Below are 22,557 nucleotides of genomic sequence, written 5' to 3'. Positions count from 1 at the left end.
TTTTAACACACTGTATAATATTTCAAAAGGCTTGCAGGCATCAATCGGCTTGTTTATGGACATTGTATGCGGAAAAATACTTTAATGATTTCTGCTTTTATCCGTTTGTTTCCGTCACATTTTCAGATGTGCTTACTTTTAAAATGGTCCATTTTCCCACACAGTTGGTAGCATTGCAATTCATCATTCATTTCAGGTCTATGGCAAAATACAGTGCATCATTGTTCATTGTGATTTCCCAGGGCAGTTTAGCAAAACCTTCTCTCTCCCTTACAAGCTGCAGTATCAAAAGTGGCACAGTATACTAAGTACTCTAGGATTTCATCTCAGTACTTTTTAGTTTTTGCTTTTACTATCTATTTCAATGGTGGGTTGCTCCTGGTTCAGTCTGGTTCTATAGAACTGGTAGTAAAACCTGCAGGAGGCTCCGCCCACCCATCCTGATGTCATCATGGGTGATCTGCGCACGCGCAGAAGCGCATGCGTGCTCCCGTTGCGAACCAGAAGTAAAGGTAAGTGGAACCCACCCCTGATCTATTTCTAAATATATTTCTGGTATAGAAATTCTAGCAGATACAGGGCCACAGCTGACCAGCTTGCTAGCTATCGTGGAATAAAGTCACTTCAATGCATATTGCATAAGTACGAACATATGGATTCTGATAAGATGTGTGTTTTCTTTTCCTACATCAGGGTTCCTCCAATGCCGCAGCTCCATTGCTGGCTGGGGAATTCTGGGAGTTGAAGTTCAGAAATCTTAAAATCAGCAAGGCTGAGAAACACTGTTTTACATGTTTACCTGGTGGTGGTCTTCCGGGTGCGATTCAAAGTTCTGGTTATCACCTTTAAAGCGCTCCATGGCATGGGACCAGGATATTTATGGGAACCCTGCTCCCACCAGTAGCCTCTCATCGACCGGTGTGCTCTCACAGGGAGGGCCTCCTTAGAGTGCCGTCGGCCAAACAATGTCGGCTGGCGGTCCCCAGGGGAAGAGCGTTCTCTGTGGGGGCTCCAGCCCTGTGGAATGAACTACCCGTGGGGCTACGTCTTCTCCCTGATCTTCGGACCTTTAAGCGCGAGCTCAAAACTTTTTTCTTTCACCAAGCAGGGCTGGCCTAAAATTTTAATTGTAGGTTTGTTAGTGGGGTTTTTAAGGGGTTTAATTTATTTAAAATTTTATACATCTATTTTAATTATTCAGCGTATCGAATTAGATTTTTAATGAATATTGTATTTTAAATTTTTTGGTATTTATGTTTTATCTTGCTGTACACCACCCTGAGTCCTCGGAGAAGGGCTGTATAAAAATGTAAATAATAAATTAATAAATTAATAAATAAATAAATAAATAAATAAATAAATAAATAAATAAATAAATAAATAAATAAATACCTGGTCAGCCACTAAACCAATTCAATCTCTACTGGATTCTAATTAAAAGTATAGTTTATACTTCTATCAGAATATTTCAGGTAGTCTTTGACTTACAACCACAATTGAACCCCAAATTTCTGTTTTTAAATGAGACATTTGTTAAGTGAGTTTCACCCCATTTTACAATTTTTCTTGCTTCAGTTGTTAAGTGAATCACTGCAGTTGGTAAGTTAGTAACTTGGTTGTGAAGTGAATCTTGCTTCCCCATTGACTTTGTTTATCAGAAGATCACAAAAAGTGATCACATGACTTTGGAACACAGCAATGGTCGTAAATATCAACCAGTTGCCAAGCATCTGAATTTTGATCACATGAACATGGGGATGCTGTTTGCTGCAAGGAGGCAAATTGCTGGGGGGCAGAGGACAAGGCAGATTTTTTTTCTTGTTTTTCTCCCCAAAAGCTAGGTGTGTTTTACAGTCCAGAGAGTCTTATACTCCCTTCACCACTTAGAGACAAATAATTTGCTATCCAACAGTTTTGCTTTAGGAAAAACCTGTCCTGTAATTTACAACTTTCAACTGTAAAAACATCTGGCCAACATGTCTTGACCAAGGTAAAGCTGTAGGTGCAATTTACATAGATTTTTGTAAGGCTTTTGATACAGTAGTACATGATAAACTGCTCTTGAAATTAAATTCTTACAGCATTTTTGGACCTTTGCACAAGTGGATTGCTACTTTCCTGTCTAACAGACTGCAGAAAGTCAAAATAGGGAACTCGCTGTCTAATCCTGCATCAGTTAACAGTGGTGTTCCGTAAGGCAGCGTTTTAGGTTCCATGCTTTTTTTGCAAAGATTTATGTGATCAACTTAAAAGCAATTGAGTTCGTTTTGCCGATCATGTAAAATTATTCAATTCTACAGAAAATTCTGTTGTTTTGCAAAGTGATCTCAACTATGTGTCTGAATGGTCATCTATTTGGCAACTTCAAATTTTGATTAATAAATGTTCTGCTTTACATATTGGTAAATATAATCAGAATGTCAAGTATAAGCTACGTGGCATTGATCTAGCAGATGACCCTCACTTTGTTAAGGACCTAGGTCTACTTATCTCTGATGATTTATGCTCCAAAACTCACTGTAACAGCGTTGCTAAAAAAGCATTAAGAATTGTAAACTTAATTTTGTGAAACTTTTTTTCTGGAAACATTGTATTGCTAATTATGGCTTATAAAACATATGCTAGATCAATTTTAGAGTATTGTTCAACTGTTTGGATTCCCCACCATATATCTGACATCAGTACAATCGAGCGGGTTCAGAAGTACTTCATGAGAAAAGTTTTGCACTCTTCTGTACACAATAGAATTCCTTATGCTACTAGGCTCGAAATTCTCAGTTCGGAGAACTTAGAACTGTGTTGCTTGTGGTCAAACCTAGGTATTGCATACAAAATTATACGTAGTAATGTCATACCTGTAAATGACTTTTTCTGTTTTAATCGCAATAATACACGTGTGAACAACTGCTTTAAGCCCATGTAAATCGTTCTAAACTTGATTGTAAAAAATATGATTTCTGTAATAGAGTTATCAAAGTCTGGAATGCCCTACCTGATTCAGTTGTCTCAGCTACAAATTTTCAGTTTTAGTCACAAATTTATTTCTGTTTCAGTCACAAATTTATTTTCATAATTAAGTGGTCAGTAGAGGGGACACGCATATGTGCATTAATGTGCTTATCGTCCCTGTCATTGTATTTTTATTTTCTTATTCTTGTTTTTGTTTTTGTTTGACAAATTCCAATAAATAAATAAATAAATAAATAAATAAATCTAAGTGCTATTGCTACCCACTTTCTTCAGAAGTATCAATGGAATGCTACAAGGGCTCATTACATCATTTCTTCCCCATTGAGCAGGCAGACAGCAGCAGAGAGGGTTTAGTCACAGCAGCCAATCAAATTCTGAGACATGACAACCTTAGAAGTGAATTACATAATCGATAAGACTAGTTTTTTCCTCTGTTCCTTCTGTACAGATTTTGGGGCAATGACTAGCTATGCAAAACAGATCAGTTTGGGTAACTGACTGGGTGGAGTTATGATGTTAATCACGGGTGGTATTCACTTACCTTCACTACCGGTTTGCAAATGTGAGCGTGTGCACATGTGCAGACCATCAAAAAGGGACGTGATTATGTCCAGGCAAGTGGGTGGAGCCTCCCACAGCCGGCACTACCGATTCGCCTGAACTGGATAGAACTGACTGAATACCACCACTAATGTTCATGTTGCCCATGACTTCATCAATTTGAAACTAATTTAATCACTTGAAAGCCAGTGACTGAATTAACTTCTTTTTGATGTTCCTCTTTCTAATGTTTCCACTATATATTCCTCCCACCATCACACTGAGATTGTTAATTGTGTTGTGGGAACAGGGATTGTACTAGACACTATGAACTAGAACTAATAGCTTCTATCACAGAACTGGCTTTGATTCTTATATTAAATACATTTTATATGCTTTGTTTTATTTTTCAAAGTCTGTTGTACAGACTTTTCCTCATACTGAGGTTTCATTTGTGAGCACCTGTTATATTGCTCATATCTTAATGCAAAAAGAAACATTTGTTGGGTTTTGTAGGGAAACATCATGCCAGGAGGCATCATTTTGGTTCTGGCACATAGCTAATCACAAATATAGTGATTATGGCCGGTTTATTGTTTTCTACAATAATTCTGAAAGCTTTGCTAAAAGGACCAGCTGACCACGTGACTTTGGGTTTACCCATTATCAAAAAATAGGGCAGCTTGATTACATGACTGTAGTTGCCCTATCAAAAGAGAGGGTGACTACACCTGTGTAATCAAGCTGCCCTCTACATACACACACTCTACCCCACCCTGGCCAACACGCTGAACTCCAACAATAAATACATTATATGGGAATTTCTTTTCAAATAACATTTTTCCAATGACATGTGATCCAAGAGATAGTTTGTATGTTCAAATGTATGTCTTAGGGTCTGGTCTTAATCATGATGGTTCACATAAATCTGTAAGAGAAGACAGCAGTTCTTCTTTGATTCAGTCTAATATGGAACAATGTGATATTTACTCTTCCATATATTTCCAAATGTGAGACGTTGCAGGTGGTACAACATCGCAAATAATGTAGAGAAGGAGTGCTGCATTTGATCGGCTCAAAAATAAGAAAGGAAGACAATGTAAGTAAAAAGCTTACCTTCAGATATTTCCAGTAATTGCATCTCTTTCCCAAGGCTATCTTTTCGCTTCTTATAGATTTTCATCTTTTCAGGATCATAAATCAAAAACCAGAAACTTGTTACCACCCATACTTGTTAAACTAATCTATAATAATCTATTGTTTCAGAGCTAAAATGTTTATTGGTCCTTAATTTCACTTGAAAGACTGTCCATGTTTTACATGATATATTGTAAACATAAAATTGGGGGGAAAAGGATAAACTGAAGAAAAAACTGAAGAAAAAGGCAGGTGGGTTTCATTTGGTCATTATGCAAATGAATTACTATGATTCTGTTTTTTCCCTTTTTTTCTCTGCTCTCAGGCTAATGAATGGACCTGCTTTCTCTGTGTTGCAGGATAATTATGGTCCATTACCATGTTTATTTTGCTGAGAGAGAGAGGGTTGGTTACGTAACAGGTTCCTTTTAGACTATACCTGCCTTATAGTTTTATTGGAAAGTAAGATAGCAATACAGATTCCACATATGAATAATAATAGGTGACGATGTGTTGAACAGCTGTAAAGCACTATCACATTTCAGCATCAGGCAAAAAAAGAAAAGCTTTTTACTTAATGATAACGATGCATTCTCTGGCTATTTTGCACAAGGCTGTGGCAAAAGAAATGACTCAACTGTAAAAGCACTTCCCCTGTGCATGGAAAAATAGGTAGTTATCAAAGATCAGCCAGGCTTAAATCGTTTCCACACTAATGTCTTTTTTGTTTGCATTTGTGGATAGTAAGTAAGGCAGGCTACTTATCATATACCTCTATGATGGAACCAAAGCAAGCCTTGGCATTAGAAAGCTAATGGCTTCAATTTATTATGTGTCCAGATTGGAAATCTAGCTAGCATTCTTGTAAAGGTTCCTGAGTGCCTTTCTTGCTTTCTCCTCCATTAAGAAGCTCTTCTGCCGCCTCAGTCAGCTGATTTCCCCCCCTCCCAGATATATTGTTGTTGTTTAGTTGCTAGGGAGGGGAGGAGCTTTTTAAAAACTTTGTATCTCAGGTCCCAAAATACTATACCATGCATTCTGACTCAGGATGGCATTCACAGTTTAATAAACAAAATATCTTGGCCTGGTCCTGCTTAAACTAAAGTTTATTATATATAGTTTATTATATATATTATATATAGCCACTAAAGTAAATCAAAACAAAATTCTGCTTAAATGAAAGCTTGATGTAGCTAGTTTGATATTTAGCATTTGGTAATTTAACAGTGCTAGAAGACTATGTAATTGTCTGATATATAGATATTTATATAAATGAAATTTGGGGAAAGAAAGGCCATAATGGACATATGGACAATATAATGTAGATGGGGCGGTTTTTTTTAAATTTAGGAGACATTTGCCCAGTGGTGAAATCTGAACCGGTTTGCTACCAGTTTGCTGGCTGTGCATGCATGCTGTGTGCGCACAAGAACAATGTGCACATGGACCAAATGCAAGGTGTGTACGCGCAGTGCATGCCAAATATATTTTTGGGGGCATGGGGTAAGTAGAGCAGTGCTGGGGGGAGTGATCAACTGTGGCGCACAATCTTTTTTTTTTACTTTTAAAAGCATTTTTTTACAACCTATTTGGCCGAATAGGTTGTTAAAAATGCTTTTAAAAGTAAAAAAAAAAAAGGCTCTGACAATGGCACGGCTCAGCTGTGATTGTCAGAGCCTCTTTTTTTTACCTTTTACAAGCATTTTTTAAAAGAAGCAGCAAGCAGGGAAATGGGTGACCGGGTGTTGGGGGGGCGGGGGGCAGGGGGGGCAGGGATTTTTGCTACTGGTTCTCCAAACCACTTGCTGCCATTGCTACTGGATCGGCCGATCCGGTCCAAACCAGGAGAATTTCACCCCTGCATTTGTCCCCCACCCTTAACTTGTTTTTGGTCCTGACTTCCCTTTATTCATTCTTCTCCCTTTTATTGATACATTTCCTAGAAAATTCATTGTTTCCTTGGACTATGGAACTATTAAAATGTTAGGAGCTTTTTAAAGTTAATTCCCTCTGCCTTTGCATACAGTCCATTTTATTTTCTGGAAATGTATACATTTACCTGCCAACCATAAAAAAAAAAAGAGGCAGATCTTTAAAAATCATTATATAAAAATGCCCCTATTGTACCAGAAATTTTTTGATAAATCTTTGTAATAATGCTGAAATATCCACAACATTATATTGTTGAACTATATTATTATTATTTTTTCTCATTTTAGACAAATCTATACTCATTGTTTCAAGTGCAACAGCATTGGATGTATGTGCAAAATTACAGCTGCTTTTGATACTAAGCAAAACTTCCAGACTGGTTACTTTTTGTTTGTTTGTTTGTTGATGTTTTTCTCTCTGAATGGCCAACCTTTGGAAACTTTTCCCACGTGCCTTCAGTTATGGTTGCGAGAAGCAAATTGTGAAGCTTATAAATATATGACCTTAACTAGCATTTCCTTTGGTATTCAGAAAAAGGAGATAAATTCATAAAGAGAATTTGAAGCACTCATGTAAGACTGTGACACATATTATATTGGAAATGCTTGGGAAACTTTTGTGTTTTTATCCACATTTCCTATTCAACTTGCATTTTGGAATGGTCTGCCACAGGAAATTCTCACTTCCAAATCCAAAAAGCAGTTAAAGCCTGTGATGAATGAAGTCCCTCATCAGTATGCTTGGTGCAATGTCTTCCACCTTCCTGTAGTTTAGGAAGAACTCATTATTAACAAATAAATAATTATGTCCAAGATTCAGTCAGGAGTCCTGTTGAAAATTCTCCCTATCTAACATCAGATAGGAGGCACTCTTGCTCTTTAAACTTTCAAACAAAATAAACAGAACTGGGGCTAAAGGATTGCAAAATACATCCAAATGTGTCTACAGATCAGAAAGAGGGATAATTCATCAAAAATAAGCAATTGTATTCAGAAACATTGAGAGGATGCTGCTAATTTAAGTGTTCTTATGCATTTATTTCCACTTGCAAAAATATTACATGGTTTGTTCATGTTGTAAAAAAATGTCACTTCATCATTCTGCGATTGTAACTCCCTTACACATAATTTCCGGTGTTTAACATGTGTCCTCTATGCTGCTGGAAAGTTATGTACAACAAGGTACTCAGGCCATATTTTTATATTAAAGATAGCATAATGCAGTTATTAGATAACCAGTGATTAAATCACAAGGTTGTTTCTATAATATTCCTTAAAGCTATATAGCTTTTATCATATAGCTCTAGATAAAAATGTACAATTTTCACACAACGTGCAAGTGGAAAACCTGTATGTAATTAAAAGGGTGTACTCTATGCTTATATATACATGCCATAATTGCCCATTTAATTTTCTGTTAGAAGCTTTAATATGAGATCTTTTGATAACCCAACTATTTGCTATGAAAGAAAAGGTGTGGTGTGTAATCCTACAACATTTCACAATTGTTGTTAATTTGCTTTATACAAGGCTAATGAAGTAATAAAAGTCTGTATTATGGATTCTCCTTTTCAATTTTTGGTATGCATCTCATGGGAAATGCTAAATCTTCTTCTGTGGTAAAAGTAACATGACCATCTTTAAGAATCAGTTGAAACCTAAGTGTTGTACAACTGAAACAAAAAACTATGACTACATGGTAATAGAAATGCATCAGATTGAGCAAAGGAAGAAGTTACTGCATTATTTTGGTCAACTGAATTGAGTTTTCCGTTTCTCTTGCTGTAGACCAAAAGAGCAGAAAGCAGGCAGAGAGAGAGAGAGAGAGATGCATCTATAACAATATAATCGATAACTATAACAATGTAACAGTTTCCAGGTCACCGCAAGAAATACATTGAATTAAAGGTAGGCTGAAAGGTAGAAATTTAATTTCTTCCTTCAATATGTTGCCTGGTTTGTTGATTGCAGCAGCATTTTCCCCAATAGAAAAGCCAAATATATAATACTGTGCTTTTATCAAATCAGAAATTTCTTTATATTTCTGTTCATATTTTGTGTTTTTCTACTTTTTATCTTCTTTCTTCTTTGACTTTTTTCCCTTACTTTTCTTATCACATTTATTATAGCTTTTCTTTCAATGTAATTGTATAAGTAAAATATTTTAATAATCTATTAAGAGAAGAAATTTATCTGTGACCAGGTTCAGGGCTATCTTTTAATAATATTTACCATTTCAAAACACTCCAAATATATTATTAGTTATCATCCTTACTAGGATAGTATTATTCTCATGATTTCTTGTAAGATTCAGAGACTTTCTGTCTCAGTCTAAACCAGTGTTTTATTTTTTAAGCTTCACAACACAAATACATTTGATTTTATCCGTTTGTTCCAAAGACAAGTTATTTAGTTCAGAATGTTCTCTTGGGTAAATGTTTATTTGAGCATTGAAGTTTAAATTACCTCATTTTAACATTTTAAGAAGTGATTAGGCCAAAATCAACCTTACTTTCTCAAAATCAGCAGCTGTTCTTGTTGTCTATTCACAAAACAAATCCATATTATGTATTGTAAAATGTAAATTTTATTTATTTTTGTAACTTTTTATTTTTACAAAAAGCATGAACTTCAACTACCTGAAAAACTTTAGTTTTTGATTCTCTTTTCATTTGGCTTGAGTGTGAAGAATAAGCTTAGAATATGGGCTTAGCAGTCAAATATGGTAGCTTATTTTATGATCAAGTTTAAGCTTGTGATTTTCCCCCCCCAGATGATTAATTATACTTCGCTTTTTAGAAATCTCTTTATGTCTTTCCTGTGTTATAAATCTAATAAATGGAAATCAGAGCACAGATATTGGTTATATGTTAACACACATTTTTGTTTGGTTTAGTAAGAAACAGCAGTGTTGCTTTTACCCTTATACATTTACCATTACAATACATTCTTAGAGAAGTAAGTTCTATTGAGATACTGGGCCCAAGGTTTACTTTGATTTCAGCTAAGCTTCACTGCAAAAAACACATAAAGCAAAATAACATTTATAAAGTAGAATCATTAAATTTATGTTTGTTTTGTTGCTTTTTATTACAGTTTTTAGAGAGCCAGTTTGGTTAAGGCACCAGATTGGAAACTGGAAGATTAGTGAGTTCTACACCTGCCTTTGGAACAAAGCCTGCTGAGTGACTTGGGCCAGCCCCTTTCTCACAGCCCTAGGAAGCAGGCAATGACAAACAATTTTTGAAATCTTGCCTAGAAAACTGCAGAGACTTTTCCAGGCAGTCATAGGAATCAACACTGACTCGAAAGCATGCACATTTTTTTAAAAAAAAAATTAACTTTACTAAACCACCTTGGGCTTTTTTGGATTGAATGGCATATCAACAGTAATAAATAAATAAATAAACTATATTTGTAAGTAACAACCTGATGTGGCAATAAGTATACTCTTCCAGAAACTTTGGTTAGATTTGGTTGGTTCTATTTTATAGACATTATTCTGTGCTCTACTGGTATATATACCAATAAGATACAATTTTTAAAATTATGTTTTTGTTCAGTATTTTGATTTGTATGCATTCAACTGCAGAAAGGAAGTCGCTGTACTTCCTATAGGTGGGCTAGCTAATATTGATGTATTGATGTTATTGCTGTTACATAGGCATAACAGTAGCTTTATGTGTGCAAATGACACTGGTCCTGCTAGCCACTTCATCAAGACTAATACAAACGTCACTGAACTTTTCTCAAATTCAGTAAAATGAAAGCTCCTGTAGGATCCCTAATGATATCTATGCTTTTGCATTGTATATGCATGGGGAGAAGTATTCCATAATTGTAGAAAACTCACCAAGAAAGATTTATTCCTGGTTAAATCAAATTTGATTTCTGATATTTGTGGTACTTGAAGCAGAGTTTTCAGTCTAAAATTTTAATTGACAAATCATCAGGTCACACAATAATCACTGACAGAAAGGAAGGGAGAAAGTGACAAAGAAAAAGTAAGTGCCAGAATCAAACAGAAAAAGAGAGAAGGAAACACTTTTGCTTTTTGTCCTCCCAAGAAGTCCATCTTTGTGTTGTGTCAACTCTGTGTTATGTCAACTATATAAGGTTAAAAAGATGCTTTCAGTTGGGCTCAGAAGGAAATTAATAGGCAGTGCATCATTGTAAGATTTAGTTAAATATGTTCCCACATTCATATGGAGTTGAGCAACTTCAGTTTTTAACAAGGTGCGTGGGAAACAACCCTCAGGATCCATGAACCAGTTGCTTCAGATCTTTTTGCTTTCACAGATTAAGAATCTACCTAATGCTACTGGTGAGCACTAAAGAATTTCATTGCATATCAATGCTGCTTTGAATGTTTTTAAGTGCATTAAGACAGTTACACCAAAATTTAGAATTTAGCCTATTTGTCTTCCGCTTTCCCGTTGAGTTAAAAGAGACAATCTGCTACCATCAAGATGATCTGAAGTACTACCATCCTCAATTAAAATAATACAGGATTCTTGACAGTGTAGTTCAAAGTTTCCACGGTAATCAGAGTCCATGCTTCTGCTAGCCTTTTACTCCATTCCTTTTTGAACTTTTGGACTTTCTATTCTCATCAGCTCTCCAAACAGAAAGTATGTTCCTTGGTTATTTTGAGGAATTAGGAATAAAGGAAAGATAATTAATTTTCTCTTGATTTAGTATATAAAAATTCAATGGTAATCAAACTAGGCTTATGCAAATTATCTCTGATTCAATTCTTAACACTGATTTGAAATTTCAAAATGGTGTAATTTGGTTCAATTTTGCAATCTGAAATTCTATGGCCACTCAGTTGGTTTTCAAACCACTTTGAAAAATAAAATCCATAGATTATAATAGGAAAACATCAATGCCTGAAGCTGCTTCAGTTTGGGTCAGAAAGAAATGCAAACAACAGGGACAGTAGGTCCTTTAGAGAGTTTTATCCACCAAATTTCAATCTTAAAGAGATTTGCCAGAATAAATGTTTGATGATGATGATGATGATGTGTTTTGGCTGCATCCCCTCTAGAAGACTCTGGAATGAAGAAAGGAAAACATGGTTGTTTTCAGATTATTTAGCAAAATGCCAATAAACTAGTTGTTGAGTCAGTGCAGAGCATGTGTCACATTCCTTTTAGAATTCACACTTTTAAAAAGAGTATTAAGATGATGAGCCATGTCGTGCCCCTAGATCAGACCTGACTGGGCAGGGTCAAACTTTACCTTTATCTTTATACCTTTACCTTTATTAAGAAATAATGTTTTAAATTTCTAGTTGTTTTGCTGGATTGTCACCAAGCTATGCTTTGCTGTCTTTGATCATTAAGCTTTCTGGGTTGCCAATAAGGCTGCTAAATTGCCTGTTAAGCTTGGCCACTCCTATGAAGGAGTCTGTCAACACTGGCCTTATTGCCTAGACGAGGCAGATCACACAGCCAAAGTAGACCCTCTGTGGGGAAAGCTTTAAAAAGTGAAGACTGAGTTGCTCTCACTTTCATTTGGTGAAAGTGTGTATATCACATGTTATAAGTCTAAGTAAGGAACAATTGGTTCCCCACAGATTCCCTACCACAATCTTCCATGTTACACTTCCAACATCTGAAACAAGAATAGACTACATCAGTCTTCAGAATTAATGAGAGATTATTCTGGAAAACAATTACTCCAAGTAAACCAAGTAAACTGAAAAAATCCACATCACATCTCTCTTCTGCCTTGTCAGGATCAACCAATATCCATTCTCCCATCCAAGATTGTTATTCTGGACAAAACATTTGCAGTTAAATATTATTTCCAAGTCAGAGGCCAATTCTAATAACTGAAATTAATTTGCAAAGAAACACATTTATATTCTTCCTTTTGTTTTCAAGTATTTCTGTTCACACTTACACTTTGAAAAAAAGGAATTCACAAGTATCAACATCTGATATATTGATACTTGGCATAGTTGCCTTAAGTCTACTCAGCAGGACTCATTAAAGTCATTCAAAGGATATTCATATCCTAAGGCTTTGTATTTCATCAAATACTGTATATATTATGAAAAGAAATGACACAGAGCTATAATTTAAGATTGAAAGTTCGGATCTGAAGATCTGGAGTCTGGATCTGGATTTGAAGTTAATCAAATTTACTTCCGGACATACATAATTATTTATTTAGAAAATGTATGTACTTAGTAGCTCTAGACAGCTAATAAGAAACAAAACAACAACAACAACACAAAACACATCCAGAAGGACATACACATACACATACACGCACACATCAATAAATATGCACACAGACAGAATATCTGTATATTCAACCGCACTCAACGTGTAGTCCAACCGCACTCAATGTGTAGTCCTCAACGGAACTACATCCACATGGAGGGAAGTATGCAGTGGAGTACCCCAAGGCTCTGTTTTAGGCCCAGTACTCTTCAACATCTTCATCAATGACTTGGACGAGGGGATAGATGGGGAACTCATCAAATTTGCAGATGACACCAAGCTGGCAGGAATAGCCAACACTCCAGAAGATAGGCTCAAGTTACAGAAAGATCTTGACAGACTTGAACATTGGGCGCTATCTAACAAAATGAAATTCAACAGTGAAAAAAGTAAGGTTCTACATTTAGGCCAAAAAAAATAAAATGCACCAGTACCGTATATGTGGTACCTTGCTCAATAGTAGTACCTGTGAGAGGGATCTTGGAGTCCTAGTGGATAACCATTTAGATATGAGCCAGCAGTGTGCAGCAGCTGTTAAAAAAGCCAACACAGTTCTGGGCTGCATAAACAGAGGATAGAATCAAGATCACGTGAAGTGTTAGTACCACTTTATAATGCCTTGGTAAGGCCACACTTGGAATATTGCATCCAGTTTTGGTCGCCACGATGTAAAAAGATGTTGAGACTCTAGAAAGAGTGCAGAGAAGAGCAACAAAGATGATTAGGGACTGGAGGATAAAACATATGAAGAACGGTTGCAGGAACTGGGTATGTCTAGTTTAACAAAAAGAAGGACTAGGGGAGACATGATAGCTGTGTTCCAATATCTTAGGGGCTGCCACAAAGAAGAGGGAGTCAGGCTGTTCACCAAAGCACCTGAGGGTAGAACAAGAAGCAATGGGTGGAAACTGGTCAAAGAAAGAAGCAACTTAGAACTAAGGAGAAATTTCCTGACAGTTAGAACAATTAATAAGTGGAACGACTTGCCTTCAGAAGTTGTGAATGCTCCAACACTGGAAATTTTTAAGAAAATGTTGGATAACCATCTGACTGAGATGGTGTAGGGTTTCCTGCCTGGGCAGGGGGTTGGACTAGAAGGCCTCCAAGGTCCCTTCCAACTCTGATGTTATGTTATGTTATGTTATGTTATGTTATGTTATGTTATGTTATGTTATGTTATGTTATGTTATGTTATGTTATGTTATGTTATGTTATGTTATGTTATGTTATGTTATGTTATGTTATGTTATGTTATGTTATGTTATGTTATGTTATGTTATGTATATGAGCCTACAGGTCTATCAAAACTTCAAAAGCAGCATTTTAAAATACCTGTAACAAAAACTGAAATTCCAAGTCCAAACTTAGATAACATTTCATTACATATTTTGTATTAACTGAAATAATTGTCTGAATAAGATGCGCTACTCATTCATGCTATAGGTTTCCTGTTTCCTGGATATTTTAACCTTGTTCAATTATGCTGTAAGAATTTTGCTACTTTATACAGTTGGACAGCCCTGTTTGTTTCTTTAAGATTTATTTGTTCGTTTATCAATTTTTTCTGCCACTCATCTACCCTGTAAGGGTGACTCTGGATTCAAACAAGGACAGGAGAAATGGAGTATTGGAGAGTGGAAAGTTTAACATAAGGCAGCTTTTAAGGCACAACTTAAAGGCCCAGGCTGGACTTTAGGGCCCCACTAAGAAGAATGTAGTACGGATGACTTAACTCATTTGTGTATAAAAGAATGACATCAAAGGAAAGGCTCTCCATAAGATTCTTAAGTTTAGGCTCTTAAATCACTTAACTGCATGTTACCTACAGAGGTAAAGTCCTTTAAATAAATTTTAGTAGGTAAGGCACTACTACCATCATTGCCTGCCTTGGCATGTAGAAGAGTACAATTCTGAGATTTTGAGAGGGAGGTTAGAATTATTTTTCATGCCTGGAATTCTTCATTGCTTACATTGCTTACGGGCATCTGCCCGTCCTGTTCTGCTGTGGTTAGTTATACATACTTCAGTGCACTTTCTTTAATTAGCTCGCTCTAGGGTACACAACTCTTCACACCCTTGGGCTATATTTAAAGGGAGAATTGTGATTATGTGAAGCATTTTTACAAAGAGGACCAATTGCTTAATTCTTCTCTGCATAGTCCAACATGGTATAAGATTCTTCACTAGCCTCTGTGTTTATTCCAGAAAACTTTTGCATAATAAAATAGGAAAATGGTCTTCTGAATAATGATTATCAACTTGAAGATATTGATTTAACAGGGATTTTTCACAGATACTTCTGCAAAATTTATTAAAGTACACAGTAAATATTTCTCAGTTTATTTATATACCATTATCTTTTATCCCACCAAAAGAAAGTCCCAGATGTCAGATTTTAAGTTATTAATTTAAGTTTTTCTTCTCTCTCTCTCTCTCTCTCTCCCTCTCCCTCTCCCTCTCTTTCTCTCTCTCTCCCTCTCTCTCTTTCTCTCTCTCTGCTGAAGCAGAATAATGAGAGGAAACCCTGATGTTTTGAAAAATCGAAGAAGTGCAAAAGGAGCTGACAAGAACAAAAAATGGCTAGGTTCTTTTATGGATGATAGAATCCTGAGCTTATAAGAATTCAAACAAGCCATTACTTACAATGAAGCTAGACAAAATAAAGGCCCTCAGGTCAAGGTCCTGAAAACTGAACAGCAAAAAAAGTCTACTGAATAATTTAATACAGTACATATATATCAGACGGATCATATCAGAGGGAAAATGTACTTTTGATGCTGTATGAATTTTATCTTTTCCAGGCATTGCCTATTGACAAATATAAATCTTGACAATCTGAACTTGATGAATATAAATCACTGGGATCTGATGGTTTACATCCCAGAGTTCTGAAGGGGCTGACAGGTGTTATCTCAGAACCATTGTACAATATATTTCAAAAATCCTGGAACACTGGGGAATTACCTGACGACTGTAAAAGAGCTGATGTGGTTTCCATCTTCAAAAAAGGAAAAAAACAGACCCAGGAAACTACAAACCAATCAGCCTAACATCAATAACGGTTCCTGCGCATGCTCCAAGATGGCGGCTTGGTGAGTTAGCAGAGGAGGATAAGGAGTCTTCTCCTAGTCGGCCCGCACCGGTGAGAGCTTCCTCCGATCTCCAGTCTGCAGCCCAGCATCTTTAACATCTGCCGGCCTGGAGGAGGTTAGATTGGCTCCATGCGAGGCCCGGGGGAGAACGGCAGCAGGCTTTCTTGGTCGGCTTGGTTGGTGTGGAATGGCGGCGGTTAGCGGCGGTGGCGGTGACGGTGGTGCTTTGTTAATGGCGGTGGAGGTGCAGCGGTGGCGGCAGCAGCCTTCTCTTAGCTGCCCGGACCGACCGGGGGAGCTGCCGGTAAACTCTCTGGCCCTGAATTAGCCAACTCAGCTAGGGTAATCATCTTCCAGCCTGGAGGGAGGCTGGCCTAATAGGGACTCAGGGCGGATGGAGGTCCTTTACTCGGGCCTGCATGATGGCGGCGGTGGCGACGGTGCCTCGGCGGTGGCGGCGTTATTGCCTCGTTGTGGGACCCAGTGGACCTCGGGTGGCCCTTCGAAGTCCGTGAGCAATCTGGCCAGCCTGAAGGATGATGAGGGAGGCTGGTGGTCGGACTATGGCTTGGCGAAGCTGTGGCTCATGGCTATGGTGCCTCGAGAACAACTCCGATGGCAACAGTTTGAACAGTCTGAGGTAGCCGAGGCTGTGAGTTCCATCTTAAGTGGCAGAGGTTACCTTTCTTTGGACTATGAGAGACTAAGAAGATCGGATTGGTGATGTCCGTGGAAATGGCGGCCACCCTAGGTCTTTTTCCATCTTTTGACCTTCATCTTGTCATCTGTGCTAGCCCCTGGTTAATCACATTTCCATCTGGGCTGACTAGGATTAGACTTTTCATCACCTCCCGAACACTATGTACTCACCTGCTTTGCTTCTTGGTCTGCGAGATGCCCCCCTCTCGCAGATTTGGCCCTCCTCTCTATCGAGGGCCTACCTTGATGACGGGTTTTGGAACCCCGAGAGGTGGCACGCGTCAAAAAGAAACCTTAGGAGTTTTTAATTAAGGCTCTTAACGAATTTTTAAAGGGAGGGAGGGTTGAGGTGGGTCGTGGGGGAGACCCATTACAGGGGCCAGACCCTGCAAGGGCTCGCGAGTTACAGATAGGTTCAGAGTAACACTGGGGGAGGAGGCTGGTACCCAAGGCCATGAGGGTTATTCAATCGGCACGGTTAGTGGGAGGGGCAGATATGGCGGAAGCGGGGGTCCGTATCTTGTTAGGGGAGTGTGCCCTCGCTGTTTACAAGCGATTGCGCACTCCGGACCCTCTGTCTTCTCCCATTCCCTGGGTGGCTGGAATCCTCGGGGCCTTGACCTTCGGCTGATGTTGTGCAACGCCAGGTCCGTGATCAATAAAACCCCCCTCATTTCAGATCTTATTCAAGAGGGGGGCGCGGACCTGATGGGTGTTACGGAGACCTGGTTGGGCACGGAAGGGGGTGTCCCCCTGGTAGAAATGTGCCCACCGGGTTTCCGAGCATTCCATCAGCCGAGGGTACAAGGTAGGGGTGGAGGGGTGGCGGTTATTATAAACGAGAGTCTAGAGCTGAGGGAGGTCACTATCCCGCAGATAGCCGGCTGTGAGTCTCTTCTTGTTCGGTGGGGCCAGGGGTTGCAGGTGGGCTTGCTGACCACGTACCTGGCTCCCTGCCACGTGACAGCAGCCCTGCCTGAGCTGCTCGATGTGATTGCCGAGGCGGCAGTTGATTCCCCCAGGCTTATGGTCATGGGGGATTTCAATTTGCCGTTGGTGGGCGAGACATCGGTGACAGCCCGGGAGTTCATGGTTTCCATGACAGCCTTGGACCTGACCCAGTTAACGAATGGTCCTACTCACATTGGAGGAAACACGCTGGACTTGATTTTTGTCTCGGGACAGTGGCTGAATGATCTGGAATTGGGGGATTTGGTTATTACACCCCTGTCATGGTCAGATCATTTGCTCCTTCGTCTCGACGTTCGAACCACGAACCCACACCGCAGGGAGACGGAACCAATGCGCTGGTTCCGTCCCAGGCGCCTGATGGACCCGAAGAGGTTCCTGACGGAGCTTGGGCCGTTTCCTGAGGATCTGGCTCACGGCTTGACCAAAGAACTTGTCGCTGCCTGGGAAACGGCGGCGGCGGGGTTTTTGGATTGTGTTGTGCCTTTGCAGCCTCTGACCCGGCGCCGTTCTCGACCAGCTCCTTGGTTCTCTGAGGAGCTGAGGGAGATGAAGCGCCGGAAAAGACACCTAGAGAGCAACTGGAGGGCCAGCCATTCCGAATCTGACCGAACACTAGTACGGTCTTATGTTCAGGCCTACTTAGTGGCGATAGGGATGGCAAAGCAGGAATACTTTTCCGCCCTTATCGCATCGGCAGATAACTGCCCAGCTGCCTTGTTTAGGGTGACCCGCTCTCTGCTTTTCCAGGGAGCTCGGGAGGACCCCTTGCAAGGACGTGCTGAGGAGTTTGGAATGTATCTGCACGATAAAATCGCTCAGATCCGGGACAGGCTGGACACTGATTGGGTGGATTCGGGTGGGACGGTGGAGGCAGCTCTTGAGAATATTATTTGGGGGGAATTCGATTCTTGTGACTCCCGAGGACATGGACAGGATACTGAGGGGGCTGAATGCTACCACATGTTTATTGGACCCGTGTCCCTCCTGGTTGATACTGGCCACACAGGAGGTTACACGAGGCTGGCTTCAGAGAATTGTCAATGCTTCTTTAAAGGAGGGTATCTTCCCCACAGCCTTGAAAGAGGCGGTGGTGAGACCCCTCCTCAAGAAGTCTTCCCTGGATCCAGCTATTTTATCGAACTACCGTCCGGTCTCTAACCTTCGTTTTGTGGCGAAGATTGTTGAGAGTGTTGTGGCACATCAGCTCCCTCGGTACCTGGATGAAACTGTTTATCTAGACCCGTGCCAGTCTGGCTTCCGGCCTGGGTACAGCACGGAGACGGCTTTGTTCACGTTGGTTGATGATCTCTGGAGGACCCGGGATAGGGGTTGTTCCTCTATCCTGGTCCTACTTGATCTGTCAGCGGCTTTTGATACCATCGACCATGGTATCTTGCTGCAGCGGTTGGGGAGCCTGGGAGTGGGGGACACCATTTTTTGGTGGTTCTCCTCTTATCTCTCCGACCGCTTGCAGACAGTGTTGGCGGGGGGGCAGAGATTGACCGCGAGGCACCTCACATGTGGGGTGCCGCAGGGGTCGGTTCTCTCGCCCCTCCTGTTCAACATCTATATGAAACCGTTGGGGGAGATCATCCGTGGTTTGGGGGTGAGTTGCCAGCTGTAGCTGATGACACTCAACTGTACATTTCCACCCCGGATCACCCCAACGAAGCCGTCAATGTGATGTCCCGGTGCCTTGAAGCTGTTCAGGTCTGGATGGGGACAAACAGACTTCGACTTAACCCATCCAAGACGGAGTGGCTGTGGATGCCGGCGTCCCAGTACAATCAGCTAGTTCCGTCGCTGACTGTGGGGGGCGAATCACTGGCCCCCAGGGAGTTGGTTCGCAGCTTAGGCGTTCTCCTGGATGCACGGCTGTCGTTGGAAGAACACTTGATGGCTGTTGCCAGGGGAGCTTTTTATCAGGTTCGCCTGATCCGCCAACTGCGTCCCTTCCTGGACCGGGATTCGTTATGCACGGTCACTCATGTCCTCGTTACCTCCCACCTGGATTACTGCAATGCTCTCTACATGGGGCTCCCCTTGAAGAGCACCGGGAGACTTCAACTGGTACAGAATGCGGCTGCGTGGGGGGTAGAGGGAGCGTCTCAGAGCTTCCATATAACACCTCTCCTACGCAAGCTGCACTGGTTGCCGGTGGTCTTCCACGTGCAATTCAAGGTGTTGGTGATCACCTTTAAAGCGCTCCATGGCATAGGACCAGGTTACTTACGGGACCGCCTACTGCCGCCAATAGCCTCCCATCGACCTGTGCGCTCCCACAGGGGGGGTCTCCTCGGGGTGCCGTCAGCTAAACAATGTCGGCTGGCGGCCCCCAGGGGAAGAGCCTTCTCTGTTGGGGCACCTACCCTATGGAACAAACTGCCTCTGGGGCTACGCCTTCTTCCCGACCTCCGGGCCTTTAAGCGCGAGCTCAAGACTTTTTTGTTTCAATGAGCAGGGTTGGGCTAAGAGTAATTTTTAATTGAGTGGTTTTATTTCTTGTTATTTTAATATTCGGCCTTATGGTTTCAGATTTTTAAATTTCAAATATTGTGTTTTAATTTTTGTATATGTCTTTTTAACTTGGCTGTAAACCGCCCTGAGTCTTCGGAGAAGGGCGGTATAGAAATGTAAATAATAATAAATAAATAAATAAATACCTGGGAAAGATGATCAAAAAACAGATCTGCAAACATCTAGAAACAAATAAAGTTATAACTAAAAGCCAGCATGGGTTTGTTAAAAACAGATCATGCCAAACCAATCTTATTTCTTTCTTTGACAAAGTGACTAAATTAGTAGACCAGTGAAATGCTGTGGACATACAGCAAGGCATTTGATAAAGTAGACCACAACCTACTTCTTGGTAAGCTAGAAAAATGTGAGATAGACAGCATCACCATCAGATAGATTTCTAACTGTTTGGCAAACCATCTTCAACGAGTCATCCTTAATGGTACTACATCTTTATGGAGGGAAGTTAAAAGTGGGGTGCCACAGCATTCTGTCTTAGGCCCTGTACTCTTCAATATCTTCATAAATGACTTTGATGAGGGAATAGATGGGGAACTCACCAAATTTGCAGATGGCATTAAGCTGGCAGGAATAGCCAAAACCCCAGAAGACAAGGTCAGGATCCAAAAAGGTCTTGACAGAGTTGAACAATGGGCCCTATCCAACAACATGAAATTTAATGTGGAGAAAAGCAAGGTTTTACATTCAGGAAGGAAAAAGCAAATGTACAGATTAGGTGAAATCTGGCTCAAAAACTAACTGTGACCTTGGAGTCCTAGTGGACGATCACTTAAATATGAGCCAGCAGCGTTTATACAATCCTTGGTTGTATAAACAGAGGCATAGAATCAAAACCACATGAAGTATTAGTACCGCTTTATAACGCCTTAGCAAGGCCACTCCTGGAATACTGCATCCAATTTTGGTCATATTACAAAAAAGATGTTGAGACTTTGGAAAAAGTGCAAAGAGGAACTAAGATGATTAAAATCCTGTGTCAGGGTTCCAAGGAACACCCCCAACGAAATAAAGCTCTGAGGCTTGAGGTTCCTCAAAGTTCCAATTTATTAGAGATGTCATGTTGGCACAGCTGGGAAAACCCAAAACTGAAAGCTTCCAGGTTTTCCATACCCAGTTGACAGTTCACAGCCCTGCCCCACACCCACAAGTTCATCATATTGTCCAATCAACTCTTCACACTCAATTGGATACAATCTTCAGGCAGTCTCCATCAGACGCAGGATGTCCTTGAATACGGAATGTTGTTATGACTAACTTTCTACTGCTCCAACAACAACCCCCTCCCAATTTCCCCAGCTAAAATATGTGGCAGTTAAGAAGCAAAAAAGAAAATTGCCTTCCAAAACTGACAGCCTGGAGACTAAAACATATGAAGAACAGTTGCAGGATTTGGGTTTGGCTAGTCTACAGAAAAGAAGGACTAGTGGGGACATTATAGTAGCATTCTGGTATTTGAGAGGTTGCCACAAAGAGAAGGAGTTCAACTTATTTAACAAAGCACCTGAGAAGGGACAAGAAACAATGGATGGCAATTAATCAAGGAGAGAAGCAACCTAGAACTAAGGAGAAACTTCCTAACAATTAACAGAGGGCAATTAACCAGTGGAACAGCTTGCCTTCAGACATTGTTGGTGCTTCATCACTGGAGGTTTTTAAGAAGAGACTGGACAGTCACTTGTCTGGAATGATATAGTGTCTCCTGCTTGAACAGGGGGTTAGACTAGAAGTCATCCAAGGTCCCTTCCAGCTCTATTCTGATTGAGTTTGCAGTGGATGGCAGCAAGTCACCACAAGTTCAGGAAGGACACAACTGCTTTAGTGTGTTCCTGAAAACTGTTGCATGTTCTCTGCAGCGCTGTATTTTTTTTGAAACAATAGTATTTCAAGAGGCATCCCCACTTAGATCTGACCCGGATAGAAACATGCCTTGCAACGTGTTAAAATAGTATTTTCTGCCTTATTTCAACACCAACAAGAGCAACCTTAAGGTTTATTAACACCTGTTTAGTTTTGGCATCCATTACTACAGTGGCTTGGATTAGAGGCAACAGAAGCAGGATAAGGACTGGCAATGGAAACAGCAAATGTCATGCCAGTGGAGTTTTCTGCCAGTTCAAAAATAGCTGAAGAACAACTTAATTTAGTGACGGGGAAATTCTCTCAGATGTTAATTATCCTGCATTCTCTTTGACTATATTTCTTTGGCTAGTTCATACTTGAAATGCATCATTATTTCATCTTAATTAGATTAATGGTTATCTTAGTGTTAGTTTACATTTATAGTTCTTAAAAGAATTATAACTGTGCCACTTAATGTTAAGTTGATGTGGGAAACAGAGCATAGCTTCTACCCAAGTTTTATGATATTTGACCACAAACTTCTGTGACTATCCACATTTCCTATTTATTATTTTCAATATTGCATCTCCTGGAGAACAGTGC

General features: G+C 40.0%; 1 protein-coding gene across 4 annotated transcripts; it reads left to right on the top strand.

Annotated features, from left to right (window-relative positions):
- The first annotated feature begins 285 nt into the window (after nucleotides 1-285).
- Nucleotides 286-20,727, top strand: LOC131202394 (uncharacterized). 4 transcript variants are annotated; one of them, XM_058191337.1, is made up of 5 exons: nucleotides 286-512; nucleotides 4,526-4,609; nucleotides 5,998-6,105; nucleotides 8,367-8,486; nucleotides 15,322-20,727. In XM_058191337.1, exon 5 carries the CDS (start codon nucleotides 17,236-17,238, stop codon nucleotides 18,733-18,735), a length of 1,500 nt encoding a protein of 499 aa, XP_058047320.1. In that variant the 5' UTR covers nucleotides 286-512; nucleotides 4,526-4,609; nucleotides 5,998-6,105; nucleotides 8,367-8,486; nucleotides 15,322-17,235; the 3' UTR covers nucleotides 18,736-20,727. The 4 variants fall into 4 exon arrangements, with proteins under 4 accessions (XP_058047320.1, XP_058047319.1, XP_058047321.1 ...); XM_058191336.1 differs by lacking the exon at nucleotides 5,998-6,105; XM_058191338.1 differs by lacking the exon at nucleotides 5,998-6,105 and having other exon boundaries at nucleotides 15,319-20,727.
- Nucleotides 20,728-22,557: the final 1,830 nt, after the last annotated feature.

This window comes from Ahaetulla prasina, chromosome 7 (assembly GCF_028640845.1).
Source record: "Ahaetulla prasina isolate Xishuangbanna chromosome 7, ASM2864084v1, whole genome shotgun sequence".
NCBI classification, from domain to species: domain Eukaryota; kingdom Metazoa; phylum Chordata; class Lepidosauria; order Squamata; family Colubridae; genus Ahaetulla; species Ahaetulla prasina.
This window is presented reverse-complemented; position numbering and strand designations above follow the sequence as displayed.